A 23,981-nucleotide genomic window follows, 5' to 3' on the forward strand; every position below is an offset into this window, starting at 1 on the left:
TGTTTTACTGTATCCTGGCCACTCAATAGTGAAAGACAAATCTAAAAAACATACAATTATTTTCAGGATAAAAAGATTCATTGTTCATTTCTACTCAAATTAAAAGCTGGATTGTACTTAAAAGACACTGGCTTCTATTTGGAAAAGTGCTGATAGACTGTGTTGCAACAGGAGACCCTGAAGGGATTCTGTCTGACTCTGAAATTTCTCCAGGGACTGCTGAATAATGTTCACAGCAGACACAGTTCAGCCCCTTTTAAATGAAAGCAGCATTTTTTCTCTCTTGTTATTTTTAACAAGGCTAATGATACAAAAGATATCAGAATACATCCTTCCTGGTAGTTCCCCATTCCAGTGTGATTAATTCCTGGGTTGCAAAACAAGGGCATGGAGGAAGATAAAGAAAATAAATTATTTAAAAATTATTCTTGATGTTTTCAGTGGGCAATCAACAACTCAATTCCTCCAGGCATTAATTTGAAGTTTTACTATAGTTTTAAATTGCCAACAAGGACTATTTTACTTGCCCTTTTCATTACTTTCCTGAAAGTACACTTAACCTGAAACCCATACATAGTCCTGCTGAAGGCAAATTGATAGCTCAGAGGAGTAAAGTGAAGTCTCTGCAGGTATAGAGACATGAACTTCAGAATTCTGCTCCCGGTAAGAGAAGGAAGTTTGCCTGCAGAAGTGGTTTTAACATACTTCCCTACCTACAGTGATATTTAAAATCTCAGTAGTGTCCAGGAATCAAATCAATGTGGGTTTAATGTCTACTGTAGAGACAAAACTTTTGAAGCTAGTTTATTAAAAAAAAATAAATAAATAAAACATCTTCATGATTTAAACAATTACTTTGAAAAGGTTGAAATCATTTTAATTGTTCGTTTCTATACTTTTGCTTTGCAAGAGGCCTGGAGACTATAAATGACAGGCAAGTATACCCAAAGATGTCCACACAGGATTAGACTTCATAACACATAAATTCAATTAATTCTTAATGCACATCAGATTATAAATGACCAAGCCTTTCTATTTTATTGAGGTGCCTCCTAAACTCTCTAGGCTCAGAAGACAAAGTCCAGGATATTGAATAATTAACCTTCTTAAGAGAAAGGAAAAATCAATTACAATCTGTGAACATAAATTCCATTTCCTCCAGCAATCCTAGTTTATACAAAGAATTTAATCATTGAACAACCCTTGTTACCTTCCCACACCTGTGGAATATCAAGCAAACTAAATTCTCAGGCTACTGAAGTGAGCCCACTACAACACAGAACTAAATTAAAAATTAAGAACTTTTTTTTTCTGACAGTGATACCGCAGTGTCCCATTCTCCTTTCTTTTGGGATGTGCAATCCTGAGCTCAGAGAACCCTTGCCTTATCACATGTGAAGAGGCTGTCTGCAAGCCCAGCAGTACTCAAGGGACTGAGGGAGTTATAGATCAACATCAAATATTTTAGACTTCCCCCAGACAAACTAATGGACACTACCAGGCATTCACACAGAATTAACCTCCTGCTTTCACTTCAGGCAAAGCTTTCAAAGAAAAGAGCATCCCTTGGAGAACTGTGGCTAACAGCACCAACCGGGCCAAGCCTCTTCTTCACCAGCCAAGAGAAGTCTTGGCAGTGATTTGAGCAATAACAAGACGAGGACTTTAATCCCCTTTAATTGTGTGATCCCGTTGGGGATTTGTACTGCTTCAAAAGCAGTGTCTGCTGTGGTTTTGAGTCACCTGATCCACACTGTTTTCCCCTCTGTTTTCACAGTGCTGGTGCTGGCCAGGAGAGCGCTGTACAGATCCACCAGCAGCTTTCAAAGGTCAGCAGAGCTCTGCCCAGTTTCACGGTCTCCATGAGGCTATCTCAGGGCCTGGCTCTCCCAGGCATGCCACAGCTTCCTGGAGAGGTTGCTAATTACCAGAGATTCATTATCTGTTCTTATAACTCAGAGATTAAAAAAATAAAAAAAAAAAAAAAAAAAAAAAGAAAGAGAAAAGGGGGGAAAAACAATACTAAAAGAATGTATTTGCAATAAAAGTACTTTGAATTGTACTGTAGGACTCAGGATCCTTCAAGGTTTCAGTTCCTAAAGGAGACATTTTCAACTGCCTGTCAAATTCACATCAATGGGTCTATCCTCAGCACCCTCCTGCCTTATTAGCATTTATCTGGAGAGGCAGTGCAAGGATGGTGGCTGTTAGGCTGTTTGGGCTCCAAGAAGGAAAGGGAAAATATGACTGATGCCATTCAAGGCTGATAACTCAGTAGGAAGCTGTAAAAGAGCTGCTGTGTCTGAAGAGGCAGGAGCAGTGCTGAACACCATCCAACCTACCATTGCAGCTGAGCAACTAGAAGGAATGTGGGAGAGGCAGGACTTGGAGACAGTGAGAGGATTAGGAAATACAATACCAGGATTCGTCTTCCATTTCCTCTCATAAGGTAATTGGTCACGTCTAACTGGGACAGACCCCTTGTCTAGACTGGCTGCTAGACTGAACAATCAGACCAAATCCATAACTTCATAAGGTCTGATGAAAACAACCTTCACAATGTTGCAATAAAGTAGGGCAATGGTAGAGTGAATAAGGCATCTTGCTAATGACCCAGAGGTAAACCAGAGCCTTACTTATACTCTTGCTGAGAGCTGTTCTGTTCCATTCAGCTGTGTATTTGATCATTCAGGCTAAGAAATCAGCATGATACAAGGCATCTAAAATTTCAGTTGCTTCAGCTGGAATATTTAAAGTAGTAAAGCAAAGAAGTCTACAGAATTATTTAATTGTAAGCCAAATTATTCAGCACATACCAGACAATAACAGGACCATTAATGGCTTATTAGGGGAAGAACGCCATGCAGATTTCACACAGCTTCAGTTTTCTGTAACATAGGCAGACCCTCTGGGTTGGTCAGACAACCCACAGATTGTGGGGAATGTAATGATGGTCTCAGTCTGGACAAGCATTAATCCCTTTTTTTTTTCTGTAAGGATCTGCCCCTGATTCCATATCAGTGATAGAACAAGAGGGTATAGCTTTAAACAAAAGAGGATAAGTTTAGATTAGATATTAGGAAGAAATAATTTACTGTGAGGGTGATGAAACACCAGCACAGATTGCCAAAGAAGTTGTGGGTGCCCCAATCCTGGAAGTGTTCAAGGCCAGGCTGGATGGGTCTTTGAGCAACCTGGTGTAGTGGAAGGTATCCCTGCCCAGGGCAAAGGGGTTGGAACTAGGTGATCTTTAAGGGCCCTTTCAACCAAAATCATTCTATGAGTCTATGATTCTGTTTCAGATTATTACACTTAACAACTTTAGAGCTTATTTCTTATATTCTAGAATTTCAGCAAGACCAAAGGAAAAGAGAAAGCTATTTCTATATCAGCATAGGAAGCCTGTACCACAGGCAAGCAGCCAGACAGGTCACACCTCAACACTGTCTGAGAACAGTGCCAGTGGTATAAATATAGCCAAGGTGTTACACATAAAGGAGTTAAAAAGAGACTTGTGTACTAAGTGGCTGCTTGACACAACACCAAAATTCTTATGTTGTGGGGGTTAGGTCTCAAACATTTACCACTTAGGATAGAGATTTCTTTGTCACCAGCAAATGAAGACCAATCAGCTGCTAACTTCAGATCTGGAATATGCCACCAGAGATGGAGGACACCCAACATCTCCTTAGTGACAAACTGAAACACATTGCAAAGTCCTGAGATGCCATCCTTGGACTCAGGCTCAGAGGCCCTTTTTCAATGGTATATTACTCTCATTCACATGGAGCAGAAAACCATCTCTGTGGACCAAGAGTATATGTGCATTAGAAGATAGAACTACAAGTGTCATCTTGAACTCTGAATGTATGTGTATGTACGAAAGGAAAGTATGTGCAGAAATGACTTACTAGAAAGCAAGATGTCTGGGTTAGATGTTCTCTTCACTTAGTTAATCACATGGAAGTGTCATTCTGAAGAACTTTGTGTATTAAGCCTGAGGAAAGTGCTTTGTTCAAAAGCGATATGCACATATCAAATGTGAGAACAAGAGTTCCTGTCTGACCTGCAAACCCACCATTTACCCTGTTATTTATGCAAGCTGCTGTCAGGTCATTTTTTACACACTCACATAGTATTTTCCAATCTATGATGAATGCTAAACAAGATCAGGGCTATTCCTTGACATGTCAGAGTAGTGAGGAAATTAAATTACCTCTTTGTGAGTTCCAAGTTCAATGTATCCACAGAGAGGGTGAAATGCTCCTGTGCCACAGACATAAACATGGGTTCGGTTGTAGGGCTGAAGGACCCTGATAAAATTGGCACATTCTGTCTGTTAGGAAAATAAAGATAAAGGTTAATTTTTATGTTTATTCTCTTCCACATTATACATTCTACTAAGTTATAGCCACAGCATTGATGTATTTAAACTCAAAACTACTGTAGTAGAGACTGTTTACTAAATAGTTCAAAGATGTGATAGCTACAATTTTACAGTGGCTATCTACTAGGCAGTTCATCAATTAGACTTGCAAACCTAATTTTGCTGTAATGCTTTCAGCCACAAGGAGCTCTGTGCTCATAGTGCAGTTTGGGGGATATCTGTTCAGCCTGTGTTGTAGCAAACAACACCTGCCAACAACCGGGCAGAGGTCAGAGAGCCACTGGGTTAGTCTGGCTACCAGTCCTCTTGCTTTTGCTCCCAACTTAGGGTTCTGCACAAGTATTAACACCAAAGATTACAAGATTAAAATAACTGTGGTGGGTTGAAGGACTTCAGCATACTACCAAGGGTATACTTTGTGTATGAGTGAACTTCCTCTGCACCAAGCACATCTTACTGATTACTTTTATTTGGTCACTTCTGAGTCCAGCGGGATGCTCAGGTCAGTCCCGGTTCTATCTGGGCTTGGTCTTTGCTGGTAAAGCAGCACAGGCAATTGCTACATGCTGCAAAGTGTGCATGGACTAGGAGGAAAAGCTTGCTGCAGCCTTTCTCCAAATGAAATTAAATCAGAAATGTATTACAAGTACTTCAAAGGGAATACACAAGTTCTATCCATACATTCAAGCTATCACCTAAGTGAGAAGCAAGCTGCAGAGACAATGTGGGAAGCAAAAGAAAGATTTTTATAATCTATGTCCAAAACAAATATTCCTCTCTCAGGACCCTTTCCTTTTCTTCTTAGCATAGAAATAGACCAGCACAAATCTTCCATCTACACCAGTACCAGAATATTCCCAGCGCTCAGCAGAGGTGTTGTTTAGGTTTTGACTGCTGTAAAGATAAGGGTAGCAATAAGTTACAAAAACAAGTTGAAAGACCTCAGGCAGAGAGATCAGAGATTGTTTTGAGCTGGAATCCACCTTGGTAACTGACACACTGGATGGAAATCATAAGATTTTTAGAGAAAAAAGGAAGAAATTTTATTATACAGCTGGGAAATGTTTACATTTATAGTGGACTCTAGACACGTGATGTAATCTGTGCTATGCAAAAGATATGAAAGTTGTACTGTATATATGTATGCACCTTAAATATACTTCCTAAAGAAACTTCCTGAAGAAGATTTATGGTTTCAGGGAAAAGCTAATGAGTCTGAGATTTTCTTTTAACCCTAACTGCAGCTGTCTGTAAATTAAGTTAATTTGTATTCTGCTCTGCTACTCTATTTTTTTAAAGAATTATAATAAAGTTATATTCAGGATATTCTCAATAAAAAAGAAGCATTTTAGTGGGAAAAAAGGGGGATTTAAGGGGAGTATTGTCTGTGATACATTTCAAAAGAGAGTCCACTCATCTCTCAGCTTCATTTATTATATAATAGAACAACCTAGCATGATTGCTGAGTGCAATATTGAGTATTTTTTTCTTAAAGCATTAATATTTAAATAAAAAAAATAGAAGTGCAACTTTTTTTAAATTAAGAAAAAACACTTAGCACGTTAGTTCAGAAAAAGTGTAACGAGAGGTTACTAATGCATATAATAAAAAATATACCTCATACTTACATGGGCATCTTTCCCAGCTAATTTGCATAATTCTACCTTTTCTTTTGCTGCAGGCCAGTAAATCTGTAACATAGTTAAAATAAGACAAAGATTATGTCCTGTGACTGTAGATTAATTATGCCATGAATAAACATTCAAAAAAGATTTATGATGTTGAAGGACTTCACATGTATATTAAAATGAACATGACTTCAAATACAGGATTCCATTACAAAAAGTGAAGAGGCTTTAAATCAACCCCGCTGTTCTTTGTTTATTTCTTCATAGGCTATATGTACTTTTAAAAAGCATTCAGTTAATCTGGATAAGATACCTTGTCACCATTACATATTTCTCTCAGTTATGATGAGCCAAATCATCTGGAAACTAAACTGATTGCAAAACAAGGCAAATTACATTTGTGAGGAATTTGGTCCAGTGGACTTGGCAAAGCCACTATAAAAAATACTTAGCTCTTTCTGCCAATTTTCAAGTGAAAAGAATTTTGTTCAAAAAACTAAGGATAGCTTAAGGGAAATTTATAGAACGAAAAGTACATTTGATAGAAATCAACAATACATGGTTAAAAAATGTCACCCATCAACATTAACTGAATTTACTGAGAAAATGACATAGAAGTTTAGAGTAAAACCATGTACCTTAAATAACTGGTAGTATATACTGTTATTGTTTCTCTTTCTTCTTTAATCAGTCCTGCATAATTCTATAAAATAGGTTTTGATGTAGATGGATCTAGATGACAAATCACTATCAGTTACTGTAACCCCAATTATGTTAGTGAACATCAATGAACAACAGCCCAGGTTCTGCCTCATTGATTTCAATTAAACAGTCAAAATTGGATATTATTGAATATATGCTTGAATCTATTAAATTTAAAATATAAGCTAAATACAAATTCTTACATAATCACCACACTAAATATGGATCTTTTGTACTTCTTATTTTGACATGAAAAACTATAGCCATTTCTCATGACTAATAATAATACCACCACAAGCCACACTAATTTTTAAGCAAATATTGATTAGGAAATCGCCTCAAGTCCTAGGAACCAGTATGCAGGTTATTAGTAGTCACGGATGCTTTAGAGTAGTGTTGAGTCTCCAATCATACTTTATAAAATCTTAAACAGCAAATATATAGGAATAAATTATAATACAAACTAGAAAAAAACTCATATCATGGAAGGATGTACTATTCAATGACATGCACTAGGATTTAACTGCTGTCATACTCCCCTTCTCTCACCCAGCTGTTGGCACCTTATAGGATGTGGTTTGCCACATACACAGGAGCAGTCCCACACGGGTAAGGAAAGCAAAACATGAGTGCCCTGTGTCAAATACCTTTATCACTGTCCTGTTTCTCTCAATCTGGAAAGAGTCTTTTGATTGCACTTTCTCTTTTTTTCCCAGTGAAAATGAATGTATTGGCTTTCCGCAAGGAAATTAATTTCCTCTCAAGTGAATTTAGTTACCTTTCTGATAAGAAGCTCTTAGTAAAGATAATGTATTTTAAGTTACTTAAACCTTAACCCTTTACAGCAATATTTATGTAAAGTCAGAGATAAGACAGTATAAGAGCATTTCAGTACTGGAGCAGAAATTTACTTTCCCAGAGCATTTTCTCAGAATGTCGGGATAGCATCCAGGTAGGAAAACACAACCTGAAATCAGCTGTGCCAGTGTGCCTGAATGACACAATGCACAAAGCCAGAAAGTACAGTGCACTGCTAGAGGAAAGTACTGGAAGCATTGCAAAGCCATCGGGAAGAGCTGAAAGTAGCTCCAGTGAGATCATCTGGGCTCTGCATGGGCAGAGTGGGATGAGTCTCACTTGTAACTGGCAAATTTAAGAGGTACCAGTGAAGAAAAGCTGATGAAAAGGAGCAGCTAGAGGAATACAAGATCACGGATCTCCAAACACATTTGGACAAGGAGACCTGTCTGAGCTGATATCTGATCCTCAGGTCTCTTGTAACTTTATGCTGAATTCTGCCAAGATCCTTGAATCAGTAACAGAGAAGCCCCGAAGCCTTTGAGGGGTTTCAGAGATTTTCGGCCAAAGATAGTTATCCAATTAGGTAGACAAGGTCTCCCTCAGTAGACTTTTGAAAATGCCCAGCTCAAATGCCACACAAGCCAGTGGGAACTGTTGCTACTGCCATTCCTTACTGGGACAGACTGCTGCTATTGCTGCCTCAGGAGCTGTCTCTAGCCCCCGCTGGTTACTGCTGCTGATTGACTATTCTTTTACAAGAAGAGGGAGAGAGCAGCTGCTGCCTGCCTTCTTCCTGTGGAGCATCCTTTTCCTTTGTTTTTTTTCCAGGACAGTGGGAGAAGCCCCTCAGCTATTTGCCTGGGGAAACCACCTGGCAGTTGCCATTTTGGTTTTGGTTTTGGCCTGAGGGTTGTGGACTAGAAAACAATTTCTGGCTTTGTGGGTTTAAAATCATTTTCCTTTGTATCTTTGTAGTTACTGCTGTTTCCTTTAGTAAATTGTTATTTTTTACTTATATGTCTCCCTATTGTCCCTTCATCATTGGAGGGGGTGGGGAGAGATTGAAATAAAAGGAGAGTGGCTTATTTGGAGTTCTGTTTCTCCGGTTGGTTTGTCCAAAACCAACACAAGGCATCAGAAGTATTAATGGACTTGACTTGCCCTCAATTCTTCTCCAGATTCCTTCATGGGAATTAGTGTTTGTGGTACCAGACTGAAATATACACACTCCCAGTTCTATGATAATTGACCACAGTCAATTATCATTTAAAAAAATCAATTGTTTTACTCTCTAGTTATTCAACAGCCTCAGCATTTAGCACCACACATTAGACAATGAAAAGTGAAGCTAAGTGATCCAACTTTAAAATCAATTCGCAATTATATATGGGGGAGTAAAAGTGATATGTATTTGCTTTCTGCATGAGAAATGAGAGGTTCCCAGAAACTGTCAGTTCTAAATTGTAATAGATCAAGAAAATTGCATAATAAATAATGAGTTAATGTGCTGAGCAAGAAAACATAAACTTCATTTTTTATCACAGGACATGTTGTATAACACTACCCCAGGTCTGGTTCCCTCAAACACTGACACAAGTAACATTATACATCTGACTTTTTTGTAGGGGGAGAAATTAAGTTTTAGTTATATTTTATTCAGATGAGTTATTTAGTTTCACAATATGCAAAAATGAAAGACTAGATGCTCCAGGAGTTTCTTTTTTGTTTAAAATCATTGAGCTTGTAGATGCTTAAAGCTTTGAAACTGGTAATTTTTTTTCATAGTTTTTTTCTGTTTACATGCTGAATTTACAATGGCAGCATATTATTTAACAAATTCTTTTTTTCTAAATTCCTCAAAAAGTAAAAACCTCAAAGAATGGAAAAAAAACCCCAGATAATTAAACACTACATAATAATGGTGAAAACAATATTAATATGTAAAATTATAATAATTTTGTGTTTCAAACAGTAAAAATTATATATTTAATATATTTTATAGTTGCATCTGTATCTGAAATGTTTGGAGAAATCTTAGAATAGCTAAGTGAAGTTACTAAATTTAAATCAAGAATGCAACTAGTTGAAATACATGAACTATATACTAAAACAGGGTTATTTTCTTCTCTTAATCTTTAGTTTATTTTCCTTGTAAAATATCCATATCAAAATCCAAAGGTTGGCTACTGTCATGATTTCCTGATTTTATCTTCTATAGCCCAATTAAAAAAAAAAAATCCAAAAGCTTACCATTACCTTTAAATCATTCTTCAAATATTTTCTTAAATTTATCAACAGGAAAGAAATTAAATTCTCCTAATAAATGTAAGTTAATAAGTTCTTTGCTAGCAGAGTGACAGAAAACCTCCCAGGAGTAAAAAATTAAGCAGTACATAAGTATAGGACAGATAAGGTATCACTTTAAAGGGTAGCTGGAAATTGATTTCTGATTAAAACAAAACATTTAAAACCACAAAGGTCCTTTCCAGATCAGGAGCAGAGAATTTCTAAAAGTAACATTTTTCCTTCCTCCAAACATGCATTTTTACTGTAACAAAGGAATTAAAAGGAAAAAGTTCATATTTAAAAAAGTATTATTTATAGACATAAATTCATATGTGGAAGCTATATGTATATAGTTTTATATATATATATATATATATATATATATAAAGTATATCTGGATTCACCTTCGTTTCAGCTGCCATCTGTCAAAAATTAACAATACTGCTTACAAGTGAGTATTTTCCTCATTTTTGTGTATCCATCTTTCTCTATCCAATTTTGATCCTAGACTAACACTTAAGACTCTAAGTTCTTAGGAGAAGTGATGCCTCAAAAATAAAACAGTGATTCCAAAGAAAATGTTGGGTGAAAGTATAGCTTTTTCAAGAATCACTTCGAATTAAGCTACTAAATCTAGGATGATGCAGGACTTTACAAAACAAGTGGAAAATGTTATATATTGTCACAATATAAAAGACGAGGATAACAAGCTATCTAAGCAATTAAAAAACTCATTGGTCTTATTTCATCTGTTTGTAAGGATTCAAAACAAATTTTTAGTTAGGGAAGGAATGACATATGTTTCTGATGAAAATGGACTGTGCTACAGAAGACAATATAACCTGGTAAGGAAACATTATTCCACTCTAATATTGTACCTAGCTGAATTACATTAAGGTAATGTAATTACCTGATGGAGCTCCTCTTCATCAAGGCTCCACTTAAGCATTTACTAAATTGCCACACGGAAACTGATTAGCTCAGCTGGTAAAATAGGTATTATTAAAAGAAAAAAAATTGGCCTGATAAGTAAAGAACCTGAAGTAGAAAGTTACTCAAAGTCCTCAAGAAATAGTGTCAGAGCTCATCCTATTTTGTGCACCCTACCTTTACCAGCACTCTTGCAACAACGCATGCAGGTGACACAAAGTTGGGAAGCATCATCACTAATATAAATGAAATAAAATTGTGCAGGAAGAATCAAAGGACTCTGAAGACCAAAACTATAAACAGCCAGAGGAAATGGGTAAAAACTGCTCATAAATAAATATATATTATGGATTGCAGATTTTAACAAATATTAAACCTGAAACATCAGAGTAACAAGGTTCTGGTACACAGCAACAACATTCCTAAAGAAGTTGTATGAAGTATCCCACAAGGCCACTTATACCGGATTTGAACCAGGTTATGAAAGGAATAACTGCTACATGAGGTAGCTGCTGCTGATAGCAGAGAGTGAGACCAATTGGCCAATGTGAGTCCTTCCAGTTTCAGGTCCCCAAGATAGTCACGCTCATGCCAGCAGCAAGCACTTGAGTGTCTCATTGAGGCTGACAGCTTCCAGCAGTCCTGGGGGTTTCACTGGAGCCTCTCATGTGCTTAATGCCGCACACGTGCTTCAGCACTTCTCTATCAGTGCAGTCTCTGGTAGGAGAAACCCCAAAGTACTCTCTTAGTGGTGCATGTAGCACCAGCAGGATGTGTCTGTATCAGGAGTGAAGGACATCAGCTGATCGGCATGTCTCGTAACACTCACACACTGAACTTGGGGCCTGTGAAGAAAGGGATTGTTTCCTTCCCATTTAAAAGGAGTAAGAGGTGGTAGAAGCACTTAGACGAAAATACACTGACTTTAAGCAGCTGCTTGACACAACAGGAGAAGGCCTGCTTTCTTCCCTTGTTTTATTCTATGTACTAGATATTCATCACATTGATGCTTGAGGGAAGGTATGCAGTAAAGTTACAGCTTTCTGGGTGTCAAAATGTCTTAATTAGGCTCTGTGAAGCATGAACACCATAATTCAGAAGCTCAGGCTTGTTGGTAAGAGTAAATTCCCCGTGAGAGTCCCAGTTGCAATATACTCCCCCTGAGAAACTCTTCTCCATGAAAAACTACTCCCCCGTGTAAAAAAAAGAAAAAGGATTCATAACTTAGCTCAATGTGACCATAAAATGGGTACAGTAAAGAGGGCAACATGATCCAAACACACTAAAGTAAACCAGGAGACAGTCTAATCCCAGTTTTGCTGTTGCCTTACTATATGTGACAGCCAGGTCTCAATTTTCCCACCAGTAAAATGACAATAATGTGACTCGCCTTTTTTTTTTCTTTTTTTTTTTTTTTAAATTTTCTGATGAACTTTGTAATTCATAGCTCAAAAATTAAAAGCAAAGATAAACAGTAAGATCAAGGAGCACTGAGAAAACATACGACAGTGATCCAATAAGTATGTCACCCTGCTCCATAAGACAATATCATGAATGTCCTGCCCCAGTGCCATAAGAGTGGGTGTTCATGGATTGCATCCTGAGAACTGGGACATTTGCCACTGCTGTATACTGACCCAAGGTCACTTCACTGAAAATTACTGCAAGCACTACAATCTTATTGAATTTCTCAGCAAACACTGGAAAGAATTTAATGCATTTTTAGTATTATTTTGTTGAAAACAAAGAGTGTTTAAATTATCACAGAATTATGGAATATTCTGAGTTGGAAGGGACCCACAAGGATCATCGAGTCCAGCTCTTAAGTGAATGGCCTGTACAGGGATCGAACCCACAACCTTGGCATTATTAGCACCATGCTCTGACCAACTAAACTAAATAACAAGGAAATAAGCTGATTTTAGCACACCATATTTGTATACTATTTGCTCTCTAAATACCTCCTGCATTCATATGTGTAGTATGGGAAGTCCACAGCTTGGGGAACTGGACAGATAGTTCTCATATACAAATCCTCAGAGGAAGGCTACCTCAAGCAGTTCTTGTAAGTGGCTCCCACTGTACTTGCTGTATACTGGAGTTCAGTATTTTAAAGTCATCAACAAAGGAAGCTAATACATCTAAGTTCCTCGTCTGAATTTCTCCCTAGATTTTCAAACTGACCAGGCTGTCTGCTTTTTAGAAGTTTCATCAAGGTTTAGCTAACTCTCAGAAATACTTAAGAGATCCCTAAAAGCCAGGAATGTATCCTCAGATCTTGTTTATATCTGCCATAGACCTTCACCTGTGGTACTATTTGCCATACCTTCAATACACATCCAGGAAAATACCTGACCAGAATTTCCAACTCCAATTATTTCATAGTAACAGAAAACTGGATCTCTGAAAGATATAATTTGATACGACACTGAAAGGGGGGAGAGAGAATATGAAGTTTGTTTCAAAGTGATTTACAACACAGCAGGAATGCCAGTGTCAATGTATGGCAATCTTTATTTTCATTATGTGTCAAACTGAGTAAAATGCACTGGAAGTCAGAAGGAAATAAAAGTTGTGTATTTGGATGACACATTCACAAACCTTCGATAGCTTAAATTTGGCAGGTGGCTCTTAAGAATGAAACCTCATATTGGAACCAAATGGGGTTTAATATTCTATTTGTCTGAGACAAAGAAACATCACATGCCCTGGTTCTCCTCTTAAATTCCGATCTCCAGCACAACTCAAGTAGCAGACAATGCTTTCAGCCCTTAAGGATTTTCTGAAAAGTGCATTTTCATATGGAAGTTATGAGCACATGGGAAAACTTAAAGAGAATGGACCAGATGCTGATCTCATTTACACTGGATTAAATCATGGAAGGCTTCAGTTCTTCTACACTTCTTTTTCCACGGTGTAACCACAACAGACTTCTGACTACTGTCTGTTTCTCCTAGAAGGAAACCGTACTCCAGGACTTTTAGGGCAAAAGACGTTGCTCCTGACATGTTTATCACTTCAGACTAAAGACAAACCCTACCTTTGAAAAAACTAAAGACTAATATGAGCAAATATTTTCAGAGAGCAGGATATTGGCCATTCTTTATAGCTAAACACACAGCTAAAATATAAAAATGACAGCGGATGTTTATGGAAACATAATTTATAGAAACAATGCAAAAGGAAATAACAGAGACACTCTCTTCCACCTAAGACTGCTGTTATTCTGGTTTCATACTGCTTTCTTCACGTCTTGCCCCACCTGTTGTTTTGTTTCTGTAAACACTGTGTAAAATCTTTCACCTGGTCTACACAGGTGCCTAAATTTAAGTCTGTTAAACAATTTCATGCACTCCAAAAGGTTTCCAGAGGTTCCAAACAAGAGTAAATATCTCAGTGGTAAGAGCCTCTAAGTGCTAGCAAGCACAAAGTTATCACTCTTGCCTCTGGAAGTCCTTAACTTGAAGCACCGTTACAGTTTTTTCTTGCACTCTTCTTTTAGTGCCCACACTGACCAGCTTTGGGAACTGGACACCAAAATTCATGGATATCCAGTAAAACCAGTCTTGTTTTATTGGAGATGATAGATAAGATGGTTTCAATGTCTATTAATCTTGGGAGGAAGGGAAATACTGCAAAACAGGTGGAAACAAGTAACCTATAAACTGCAACATCCAGATAAGTTCAATGTATTTCAAAAGCAGGGTCTCCAGTATGGATTTACTGATGGGAACTAATTCCCTATGTGTGGAGGATCAAACTCATGACATTCCTCCTGCAGTTCCACTAGGTTTATTCTAGACTTTCTCAGTCCTCACGCCCCCAGCTTCTGAAATTTAGGTATCTCCAGTGGTTTCCATGTGACTCTTTGGCTTTCAGTGATGTTTCTTGCAAGCTTTTTCTTCTGACAGGTCAAGAAAGCTTCACTCTCAGACTGTCTACAGCTTTTACTGACAGCCAGAAAGCTAAATTTCTTTGACTTATAGAATGAACAGCACATATTTGCTTAGGAAGGACCAATCTTGGTATTACTGTGATTCAAGGCTGCAATAAACATCCTGGACTCTGATGGGAAGAACCAAAGCCTCCCTTCACTACTGGCTAAATTCCCACTGGGTTCATTCTTAATGGAGACCATGCTTATAAAAACTGACAGAACATTTCTCAGAGCTATGAATGTAAAATTCTGCTCCCGTATCCTGAGGGTGCTATTTTACATAAATATGCATATGTATTTGCATGTATGTTCCCCTTTCTGCAAAGATGGGTGGGTCACACCGCAAATATTGCACAATGATAATAGTGCTGACATATAAGCCCACTTGAACTCTTGGCAAGCACTAGAGTTATAAAAAAAAAGTGTATGTGAAACTATTTCATAAGCATTTACCCAGCTGATAAACATATATTTATGCATATGTATATTTTCCCATGAAATACAGATAATAAACAATACAAGAGGGCATTCAAGGATGTCACAAGACAGCTGCACCTGGGAATACCAAAATATAGTAGCGACTATAAACTGAGGATGCTCCAAGGGATGATAATTTGTGACCCTGAGCCAGTGCACACTGGGACAGATGAAAACAACTTGTTCCAAAGCTGCTATTGGGGATCTGACGTGTTTATCTATTTGGCCCACATGTGGCTGTGTCTTCTAGCACTGACAGCTCCTGCAGGTTGGCAGCTTTTCAAAAGCTTGTCAGCCCTTGATAGCATTCCTATTCCTGCAGAGCTGGGCGGGTCTCGCTGTGGATTACACCGTGATAATAGCGCTGACATGTAACCCCACGTGCACTGTTAGCCAGCAGACCCACAGGAAGGGGCACCGTTGCTTTGCAGCTACTTTGTGTTTACCCAGCTGACAACATTTTGTGTTTAGTATTTATTTAGTTTAGGGAGTAAAATAACAAAGGCTTTAAGCAAACTCACAGGAAAATGCTATGTACTGAAGTAATGTTTCCAGCAGGATCCCAGAGCTTAGGGTTCCTATAGAATTTCTTGTCCAGCTTTCCAGCCTCTCATGCTATTAAATATCTGGTTTACACTGCACTTCCACTGGTTATGGCATAAAGATCTTCAGTAGGTCTGCTTTGTTTTGCTGAACATCTTTATTTTACTCATAGGAAGGAACCACAAATCTTCCAGTTTACAAAAAGCTTGCAGCACTTGTCAGGCACATAAGGATGTTTCAAAAAAAGACTATGGCAGTTGATAATGTGCCTCCTGCAATATGAGCTAAAGGCTTCTATACAGGACAACTTCACAGAAATTATATCCCTGCTACAGAAAGATGATTCTCTGTTGTTAAAGTTTAGATATTTATTGACTATAATCATTTTAGTTTTCTGCATTCATTTGTCATTCTGGAGGACTTACTTATTACACTGTTGTACTTACTGTTGTTTTATAATTAGATTTGCAAGCACTGGAAACTGGATATATTTTTTTCAAGCTTCCAGCTAAGGAAGTTTTCAACCTATTACACAATAAATTGAATAAAAACTACAATGATTTAAGAAACTGGGACTCCAGCAGAAATATTGATTTATTTCATCAGGAAAAATACACCAGGAAATAAAGCTGTAACTTAATATATGTAAGTCAAATTAACCAATTTATGTAAATAAATAGGTTGTAAAAAGGAAGCTATTAAATTATATATATGTATACATTAGAGAAGGGAGCAGGATACAATGCTTTGGATGCTTCTTTGAATAGTATTCCAGAAATGTCTTAATATAGAGCATTAGACTCTACAATATAATCTTGCCAAGTAATTATATCCACATATGAGAATAAATTGTTGGGGGATCCTGACTTGGCTTTTGGAGGTATCAGTTGCTCCTAATAAAACAAATATCTGAAATTGAGAGCTTTATTAAAGCAAGCTGAATCTACCCAGCATAGAGTATTTTTAAAGTTCACATTCAGCTTTGTTTTAAAGAAAGAAAACCCCAAACTGTGCATAATCTTGCATTCTAGTCTCAAAGCTGTTACACTTCTCTCGCCTCCTCAACTTGCTTTTAACCCTCCTTCCTCAAAGTCATTAATAAACACATCATTTATAGGCAGAAACTTAATATTCTAATCAATTACTACTCATTTTAGTGGCTGTGTGTAAGCAGATTATTTTTTCCAGACGACTCTTACTCCAGAGGAGTACAAAGGACACACTTCAGACCCTTGTAGTCCCAACATGTGTGGTTTCCTCACACTGGGAAAGCCTGGAAGGGAGCCGCCTGGCCCAGAGCCAACCCAAACCACGGTCAGTCTAAACACAGCACAGGCAAATGCTACTTTCTAACACTTTGCTGCTACTGGAGAGTATCCTTTAGCATTGAAACCTCAGCAGGGACTGAGATTTATACACGGCTTCTCACGCAACTTCCTTCATCTCATCCCTTCCCTCCACTAGCAAGATTCTACCAACCAAGCACAGAGGAATCAAAGAGAAGCACTTATGTGATATTGCCTTGTGTTACCTGAGCATTTATGCAAGAAGATAATTTTGTAAAGTTGGTAAATGCAAATCTTCAAAATTAGCCCATCAGCATGCTTTGCAGGGCTTCTCAGTCAGTTTTACCTATTTAAATATGTTTTTCCCCAGTTTTGTTTGTTGGGTTTTTTTTTTGTGAAAAGTTAAATATTACCTGAATGGTTAAACTAAGAAATATTTTAATGTGCACACAATCATTCCTTTAGTCCAGATATGCAAGTGGTTAGGAATTTTATTCCCTGCTTTCAGGTTACCACAGGGCACACATTCTCTATTCAGCTTACCAAATGCAAATTTTCCTTCCTGTACGAAGTGAGTCTTTGTGCTACAACATCTATACCAAATGGCACTGACTGATTGCACGTTAGTTCTCCTGGCTCCATCTGTGCCTCACTCTTCTTGGAAAGCACAACGTCCACAACGATCAGTGGTGGTTTGGCTGAAGGCAAAATGTCACCAGCTTGGATAGAGGGGTGACACTCGCAGGGTGCCACCACCTCCAGCAAGGTCTGGACTCATAAAGCCCCATTGAACATAATGGGAAGTGACAGCACTCAGCATCTCTCAGGAGGCAAACAGCATCCCACAGAAACAGAAATCTGCTTTTTACACAAACAGAATTTGTTTTCTACAGAAAGCCTACACCAGAAATCAATTTGTAGCCTGAAAATCTGCAATTATAATTAACAGTGCTCTTATTAATGCAATATCCTGAGGTGGTGGGTTTTAAGTCAACTACTGAGATGACAGAAGCAAGGTAAGTATTTGATAAAGCATCCCAGGGAAGAAACTTCCTGAAATACTCAGAATCTGAGTTTTAACAAAACTAGCATGTCCGGCACTGCAGAAGTCAAGATAAGAAATAAGATATTCAGCCTGGTACTGTATCTCTTCTATACAACGACAGCAAGTGTTGTGCTCAAATATGTGGGCAAAATAGTCTCTTATTACACCTGTTCAGCCCTGCCTGCAGTCACATTAATTCAGGGTCAGTTACCCCTTCAGAGCTGACAGGAGAACACAGTAACTTAAAACCCCCTTCTGGTGCTTAAAGAAAATATCAAACACAGCTGAGAATTTACATTTTCTTCATATCTGGAAGAAGCAGAAAACCAGTTTTCATGTGTTCCTGTGCAAGCATCTGGTTTTTACTCATAGCAGTCAATTGTGATATGAGTGCTTTTCAAAAAGCTCCAGTTCAATGTGTCCGCTAGAAATATTGAAGCCTAAATTGCCATCATACTATCTGGAGTTAACACATTGTCACAGGGCATGGGCAAGGGAGTACAGTAGATCCCAGTGGAAGCTTCTCCTATCACTGGTAATTTTAGGTATTAACACAAATATTAATATTAAAATTGCCACTTACATTTTACTATAATTTAAACCATCCAAATTGCCTGCACTCTGTTCAATATTACAGTAAAGTAATCCCAGTGATGCCAGGAAGCAATGAAAGAGCTGTCTTCAGTTATTTCCTTTCAAATGCTTTTAATCCTATAGGGTAACCATGACCAGAGAAATTGAGAGGTGAACACTCTGAGCTGTATTTTTCCTGTTTGCTGATATTTTGATGCTATTTTCATGCACTGCAGGACTCTTCCAGGTCGCTGATCTCTTGCAGGGCATCAGTTGCACAGATCATATAGCATGAGAAATTCAACTGAACGAAGATAATCTGTATAACTATGGGAGGTGAGATTATCAAATCCTTGTAGACTGCAGTGCACAATGAATCTGCATTTACCACAAATAAATAAATAAATAAAAAGATTTAACAAAATTTAACTTAGGAGATAAACTGCAGAAAATACACTGACCTTTTTCACGTTTTTGTTTAAATCAACCAAGTTGAGCTGGAAGATGTGGTCTTTAGCCCCAATTAGCAGCCGGCCCCTCTCCTCATCTAGCAGCAGGGTTCGAAAATCAAGCCCCTCTGTAGATCCCAGGAATGGGATGCAGCTGTTTGAAAGCAGCAAGTCTGTGGGTAAAATGAAGAAAACCTTTATAATCAAAATTTTTATATATGGCTCATCTATATCTTTTATAAATATATGCAACCAGCATAGAGTATACCAGTGAGATAACTGCAGTCTTTCCAGAGTCATAATACAATTCCTGTTAATTTTGGATTGCTTTGTTTTGGTTTTTTTTTCCACTTCCAAATTGGGTAATATTTACTTTCAGAAAATATTTTTCTGTATAAAATTTTCTTAACGCATTTTCTCTATGGCATAAAGGAATCAGAAATTCAACAAAAATTAGAAATAAAAAAAGACAAATCTTTGCAAAATGTGTGTTATCTCTTTCCTTCATTCTAAGAAAACCAATGTATGTTTATATCATAATACTCAGGGATACACATGATTAAGGATTAATATCTCACAATATTTGGCCCTTCAGATATGAAGCAGCAAAGAAGGTCAATGCTAGCCAAGAATAGTTACAAGCAGGAAACAGTGGTGAGAAGTGGCAGACATCAGAGACCCATAGAATGCTTCAAGTTGGAAGGGACATTTGAAGATCATCCAGTTCAACCCCCTCACTATGAGGAGGAGCATCTCTCACTAAATCAGGTAGCTCAAAGCCCCATCTGACATGGTCTTGAACAATTCCATGGATGGGGCATCCATAACTTCTCTGGGCAACCTGTGCCAGTGCCTCACCACCTCATCATAAAAAATGCTTCCTTATGTCCAATTTCAATCCACTCTCTTTCAATTTAAAACTACTGCGTCTTGTTCTCTCTCTACAGGCTTTGGTAAAAAGTCTTCCTTCATCTTTTTATAAGACCCCTTTATATATTGAAAGGTCACAATAAGGTCTTTTCAGAGCCTTCTCTTCTCCAGGCTGATGAGCCCCAACTCTCTCAGCCTGTCGTCACAGGTAAGGTGCTAAAGCCCTCTGATCATTTTCATGGCCCTCCTCCAGACTCATTCCAACAGGTCCATGTCTTTCTTGAACCGAGTACCCCAAAACTGAGTGTAGTACTGCAATTGGGGTCTCACCAGAGCAGACTAGAAAGGCAGAATACTCTCCCTCAACCTACTGGCCGTGTTTCTTGTGGTACAGCCCAGGATACAGTTGGCTTTCTGGGCTGTGAGCACACATTGCTGGCTCATATCCAGTTTTTCATCTACCAGTATGCCCAAGTCCATGTCTACAGGACTGCACTCGGTCTATTCATCACTCAATCTCTTCATCTCCCAGTCTGTGTTGATATTTAGGATTGCCACGAACTAGGTACCGGATCTTGCACTTGGCCTTGTTGAACTTCACATAGTCCACATGGGCCTCCTCCTCCAGGCAATCAAGGGATCTTCAAAGATCATTATTTCAATTAAATGGAGATGATATATTAAAAGGAACGTCCGGTAGTAACATTTTTAAGATCCCTATTAAAAACACACTTTGACACTTAAGTTTTACTGTGAATTAATAGTGGCTTCAAATCTCTTCCAAAAGATAATTAAGAAAAAACATGTTACTCTATGAAACTAATGAAAGAATTTTACTTCTGTAAAAAAGCTAAAAGGCTGCAAAGTAAAAAGTCTGTACCATTTTGCTTAATGAATACCATGGTAATTCTGGATGAGGACACACCATACAGAAAAGAGCACAAGGAGAGTTAAGTCTTGTTGGGGAGTCGCTAATTTGAGGGAAAAAAATAAACATGTGAATCAGTTCTTCCACAAGAAAACTCTCCAAGCTAAATGATTCAGAAAACTTCAAACAGAAAGGTAAATCCTATATTTAACTGAACATAAAATTAAGAGTATTTCCACCTTTCTGGCACTGGATGGACAATGTAGCCTTCCTGCTAGAGGAGCCAGACTTATAGCACAAGTTATTTACACTTCCTGATCATGACAAAAATTAGGGCAAGTGTTTTGCAGAAAATGTCCTGAATGAAATGAAAAACAAAAAAAAACAAACAACAACAAAAAAAACCAAAACAAACAAAAAAAAACCCAAACACACAAATATTTTTCTCCAAGGTCTCTCATAAACCATGTGACAAGCAAAGCAAAGATTAAGTTCTGTTGCTGGCTAGTAAACAGCATTGTGGGAGAAAAATATTTTATCATTATTAATCTGACTACCTGGCGTATAATTATGACAATTATTTTTTGGCTCAGCTATTTCTACTTAAGTTTGTGTGGTTTTGTCTGGCTCACTGCAGAATGTTGTCACAATAAAATCTGAAAACAAATTGCAGCTCTATCACAGCTCCTATTCCCTTAGGTGAGATTTATTTGGCAGTACTTTGGAAAAACATCTTACTTCACATTGAAAAATTAAATCCAGTGTTAAGCACTACACTGCTTTACACCAGTAATGATCTTTCTCACATATCTTTTCCGAAGACAAAGATGTCAGGGTTTATTTTCTAAATTAGTAACACTTTAAAAGATCTGGTTATTAATTGACAGTGAGATCACTTAGGAGCAACTTATGGTTACCATGGTACTATAAAAAACTCGGTTCCCTCCAAACTGCTTCTTACACTAGAGCTGGGTGATGAACAGCCTGGCTGAAGAATGACCAAGCCAGCGTAATAAAGAAATACAATTTTTTTAAGAAGGAAAAAGAAACACATCTTCTGAAGCTTAGCTCACCCCACTAGTGTGCTTTTACCCAATAAGACATAAAGATGTACTGCTTCTGACGTTTGTTGTAACTGGGTTCTTTCACTCCTGGCACATGTAGTAACTAGGTTTTCTCTTACAGAGCAGCCATTTTGAGAGAAACTCACTATGAATATTTTGTGTGTGATGTAGATGTGTCTTCATTAGATGTCATCCCTGGTACAAACTTCCTCCCTTGTTTTTTTTTTTGACTGGAGATTGTCAATACTGAATATGATAGAGCTGTTTATTGGCAAGAGGTTCTCTGACGCTGGCCACAGCACAATAGGAGGTTTTATCTCCCTTGGGCTATTAAAATTCTTAAATACTGTTTATCAGCTGAGCATTGCTGGAGCACATAATTTCTGAGTAATTGCCTTTCTTTTCTCCACCCATTATGGAAGAGCTGGCTGCATTACTAGGTTATCTGATCCACTGTATATAATAATAAATGTCTTAGAAATCCCTATTTCACAACTGTGTCCCAATTAGTAGACAGGATGAAGGGAAGTAGATGAATATAGGATCACAATATCACCTGATTAATCATTCACAGGCATTAATATGAATAAACAGGAGAGACTCATGAATTTCACAGGCTACTGTGTTTCAGCAATCCATATCACTGTGTTACTTCTAAATCTCTTGTGATGACAAGCTTCCAGTCATACCATAGTGCTCGCCTGTGGGACATGAGTAAATAAGATGCAGAATATGAGGGAAAATTCCTTTACATCTCCAGCCATGGGAATTTGATCCGAGGAAGGATAAATGATATGTTTGTGCAAATGCTCTAAAGCACTTTCACTGCTTAGAGTCATGCAAAGCATGGGACTTTGCAAGGGTGTCACTTGCCAAAATATAGACTTGATCCTCCACATACTTGAAAGATGATGACTGAGACTGCTCTCCACTTCCCATTTCATTCTTATTCGGAAGGAATGATCTCTGAAGTGACCATCCCAAGTGGAAATTTGTCATCTCTTGCTTAATACTTACAGAATTTCTCAGTAAAAAAAAAACAACTGGAACAGTTACAACAGTGAGAGAAAAAGCTGCCTCATGACTGAAATGCACAAGTGGGAATGAGCCCTGCCTGCTGCCTTGTGCAGTCATTTGTTTCACTGCATCATTAGGAAAATATCTGTAAAATATTCCAGACTGGAATGACAGTAGTGCACTCCGCTTTCTTACTGACACAAATGACAACACAAGCTACAAAGTGGTGATGAATCATGTTTGGGTAGTTATTTACTAACTATTGAAAACAGCTTGGAAATAAGATTGAATATAAAGGCTGCATAATTTTTATATACAGTAAAAAACAAATGTCACATCACTTTCCTCTAGGTAGGAGCAAGTCCTTTCACTGCTGGAGAATACCCATGAAGACTTACATGGATATTGTAGAAATTCTGAACCATATTTCATATATGTCAATATAGCATAAATACAGCCATTTAGAGAATTCCTAAAGTATTCTGAATTTAAAAGATCCAGTTGACCTCAGATGTATTTGTTCAGAACAAATTCCCATCATTATATTGCCCCTTGCCTTCAAAACACGAGCAATCCTTCATTTCAGACTTTTATTTCCTTCAGAATGATGCACAAATGGTTAGAGTATTTGCAAGCACCTGCACCTGCACTTTTCAACTAACTGCATCTTCAGAAGGAATTCTGAAATTGAGCGTTCTCTAGAGATAAACACGTCACCTTGAGGCAAGACAGAGAATTTTGCTACACTTTATGGCCCATTTGTCTGTGGACAGATAAAACAGCAGCAGGCTGTCCTGCTACTTCTGCTCATCCTCTCTGGTAGCAGCTGTACAAAACATGACAGTTTTAAATTCTTATTCCATTTGGGCTTCGTTGATGAAGGAAGTAGGAAGTAAGATAAATTGACTTTGCTTCACACTTGGAGCAAATGAGAATTTTGTTGGGGATTTCAGTGTCCAGGATTTAAACCTGTAAGGAGTAAACCCAAGGTACAGTTGGCTACAGAAACTCAGATCTGACTAACAGCTCTTCTGACACTACTGACAAGTGCTGACAGTTCTCTTCGTAGGATTCATTTTACTCAAACCTGCTTTCAGACTGTACATCTGACACCAGGA

General features: G+C 37.9%; 1 protein-coding gene across 1 annotated transcript in view; it reads right to left on the minus strand.

Annotated features, from left to right (window-relative positions):
* SEMA3D (semaphorin 3D) overlaps window positions 1-23,981 on the minus strand; it is a 122,041-nt gene that overhangs the window by 59,939 nt on the left and 38,121 nt on the right. Inside the window, exons 3-5 of the mRNA XM_018068115.2 lie at window positions 19,057-19,217; window positions 6,016-6,078; window positions 4,217-4,336 (exon numbers count right to left, since the gene is read on the minus strand). Coding sequence (XP_017923604.1) covers window positions 4,217-4,336; window positions 6,016-6,078; window positions 19,057-19,217 — 344 coding nt within the window. The remainder of the gene's footprint in view (window positions 1-4,216; window positions 4,337-6,015; window positions 6,079-19,056; window positions 19,218-23,981) is intronic.

Source organism: Manacus vitellinus, unplaced genomic scaffold (genome assembly GCF_001715985.3).
Source record: "Manacus vitellinus isolate BGI_N305 unplaced genomic scaffold, ASM171598v3 scaffold_13_pilon, whole genome shotgun sequence".
Classification (NCBI taxonomy): Eukaryota; Metazoa; Chordata; class Aves; order Passeriformes; family Pipridae; genus Manacus; species Manacus vitellinus.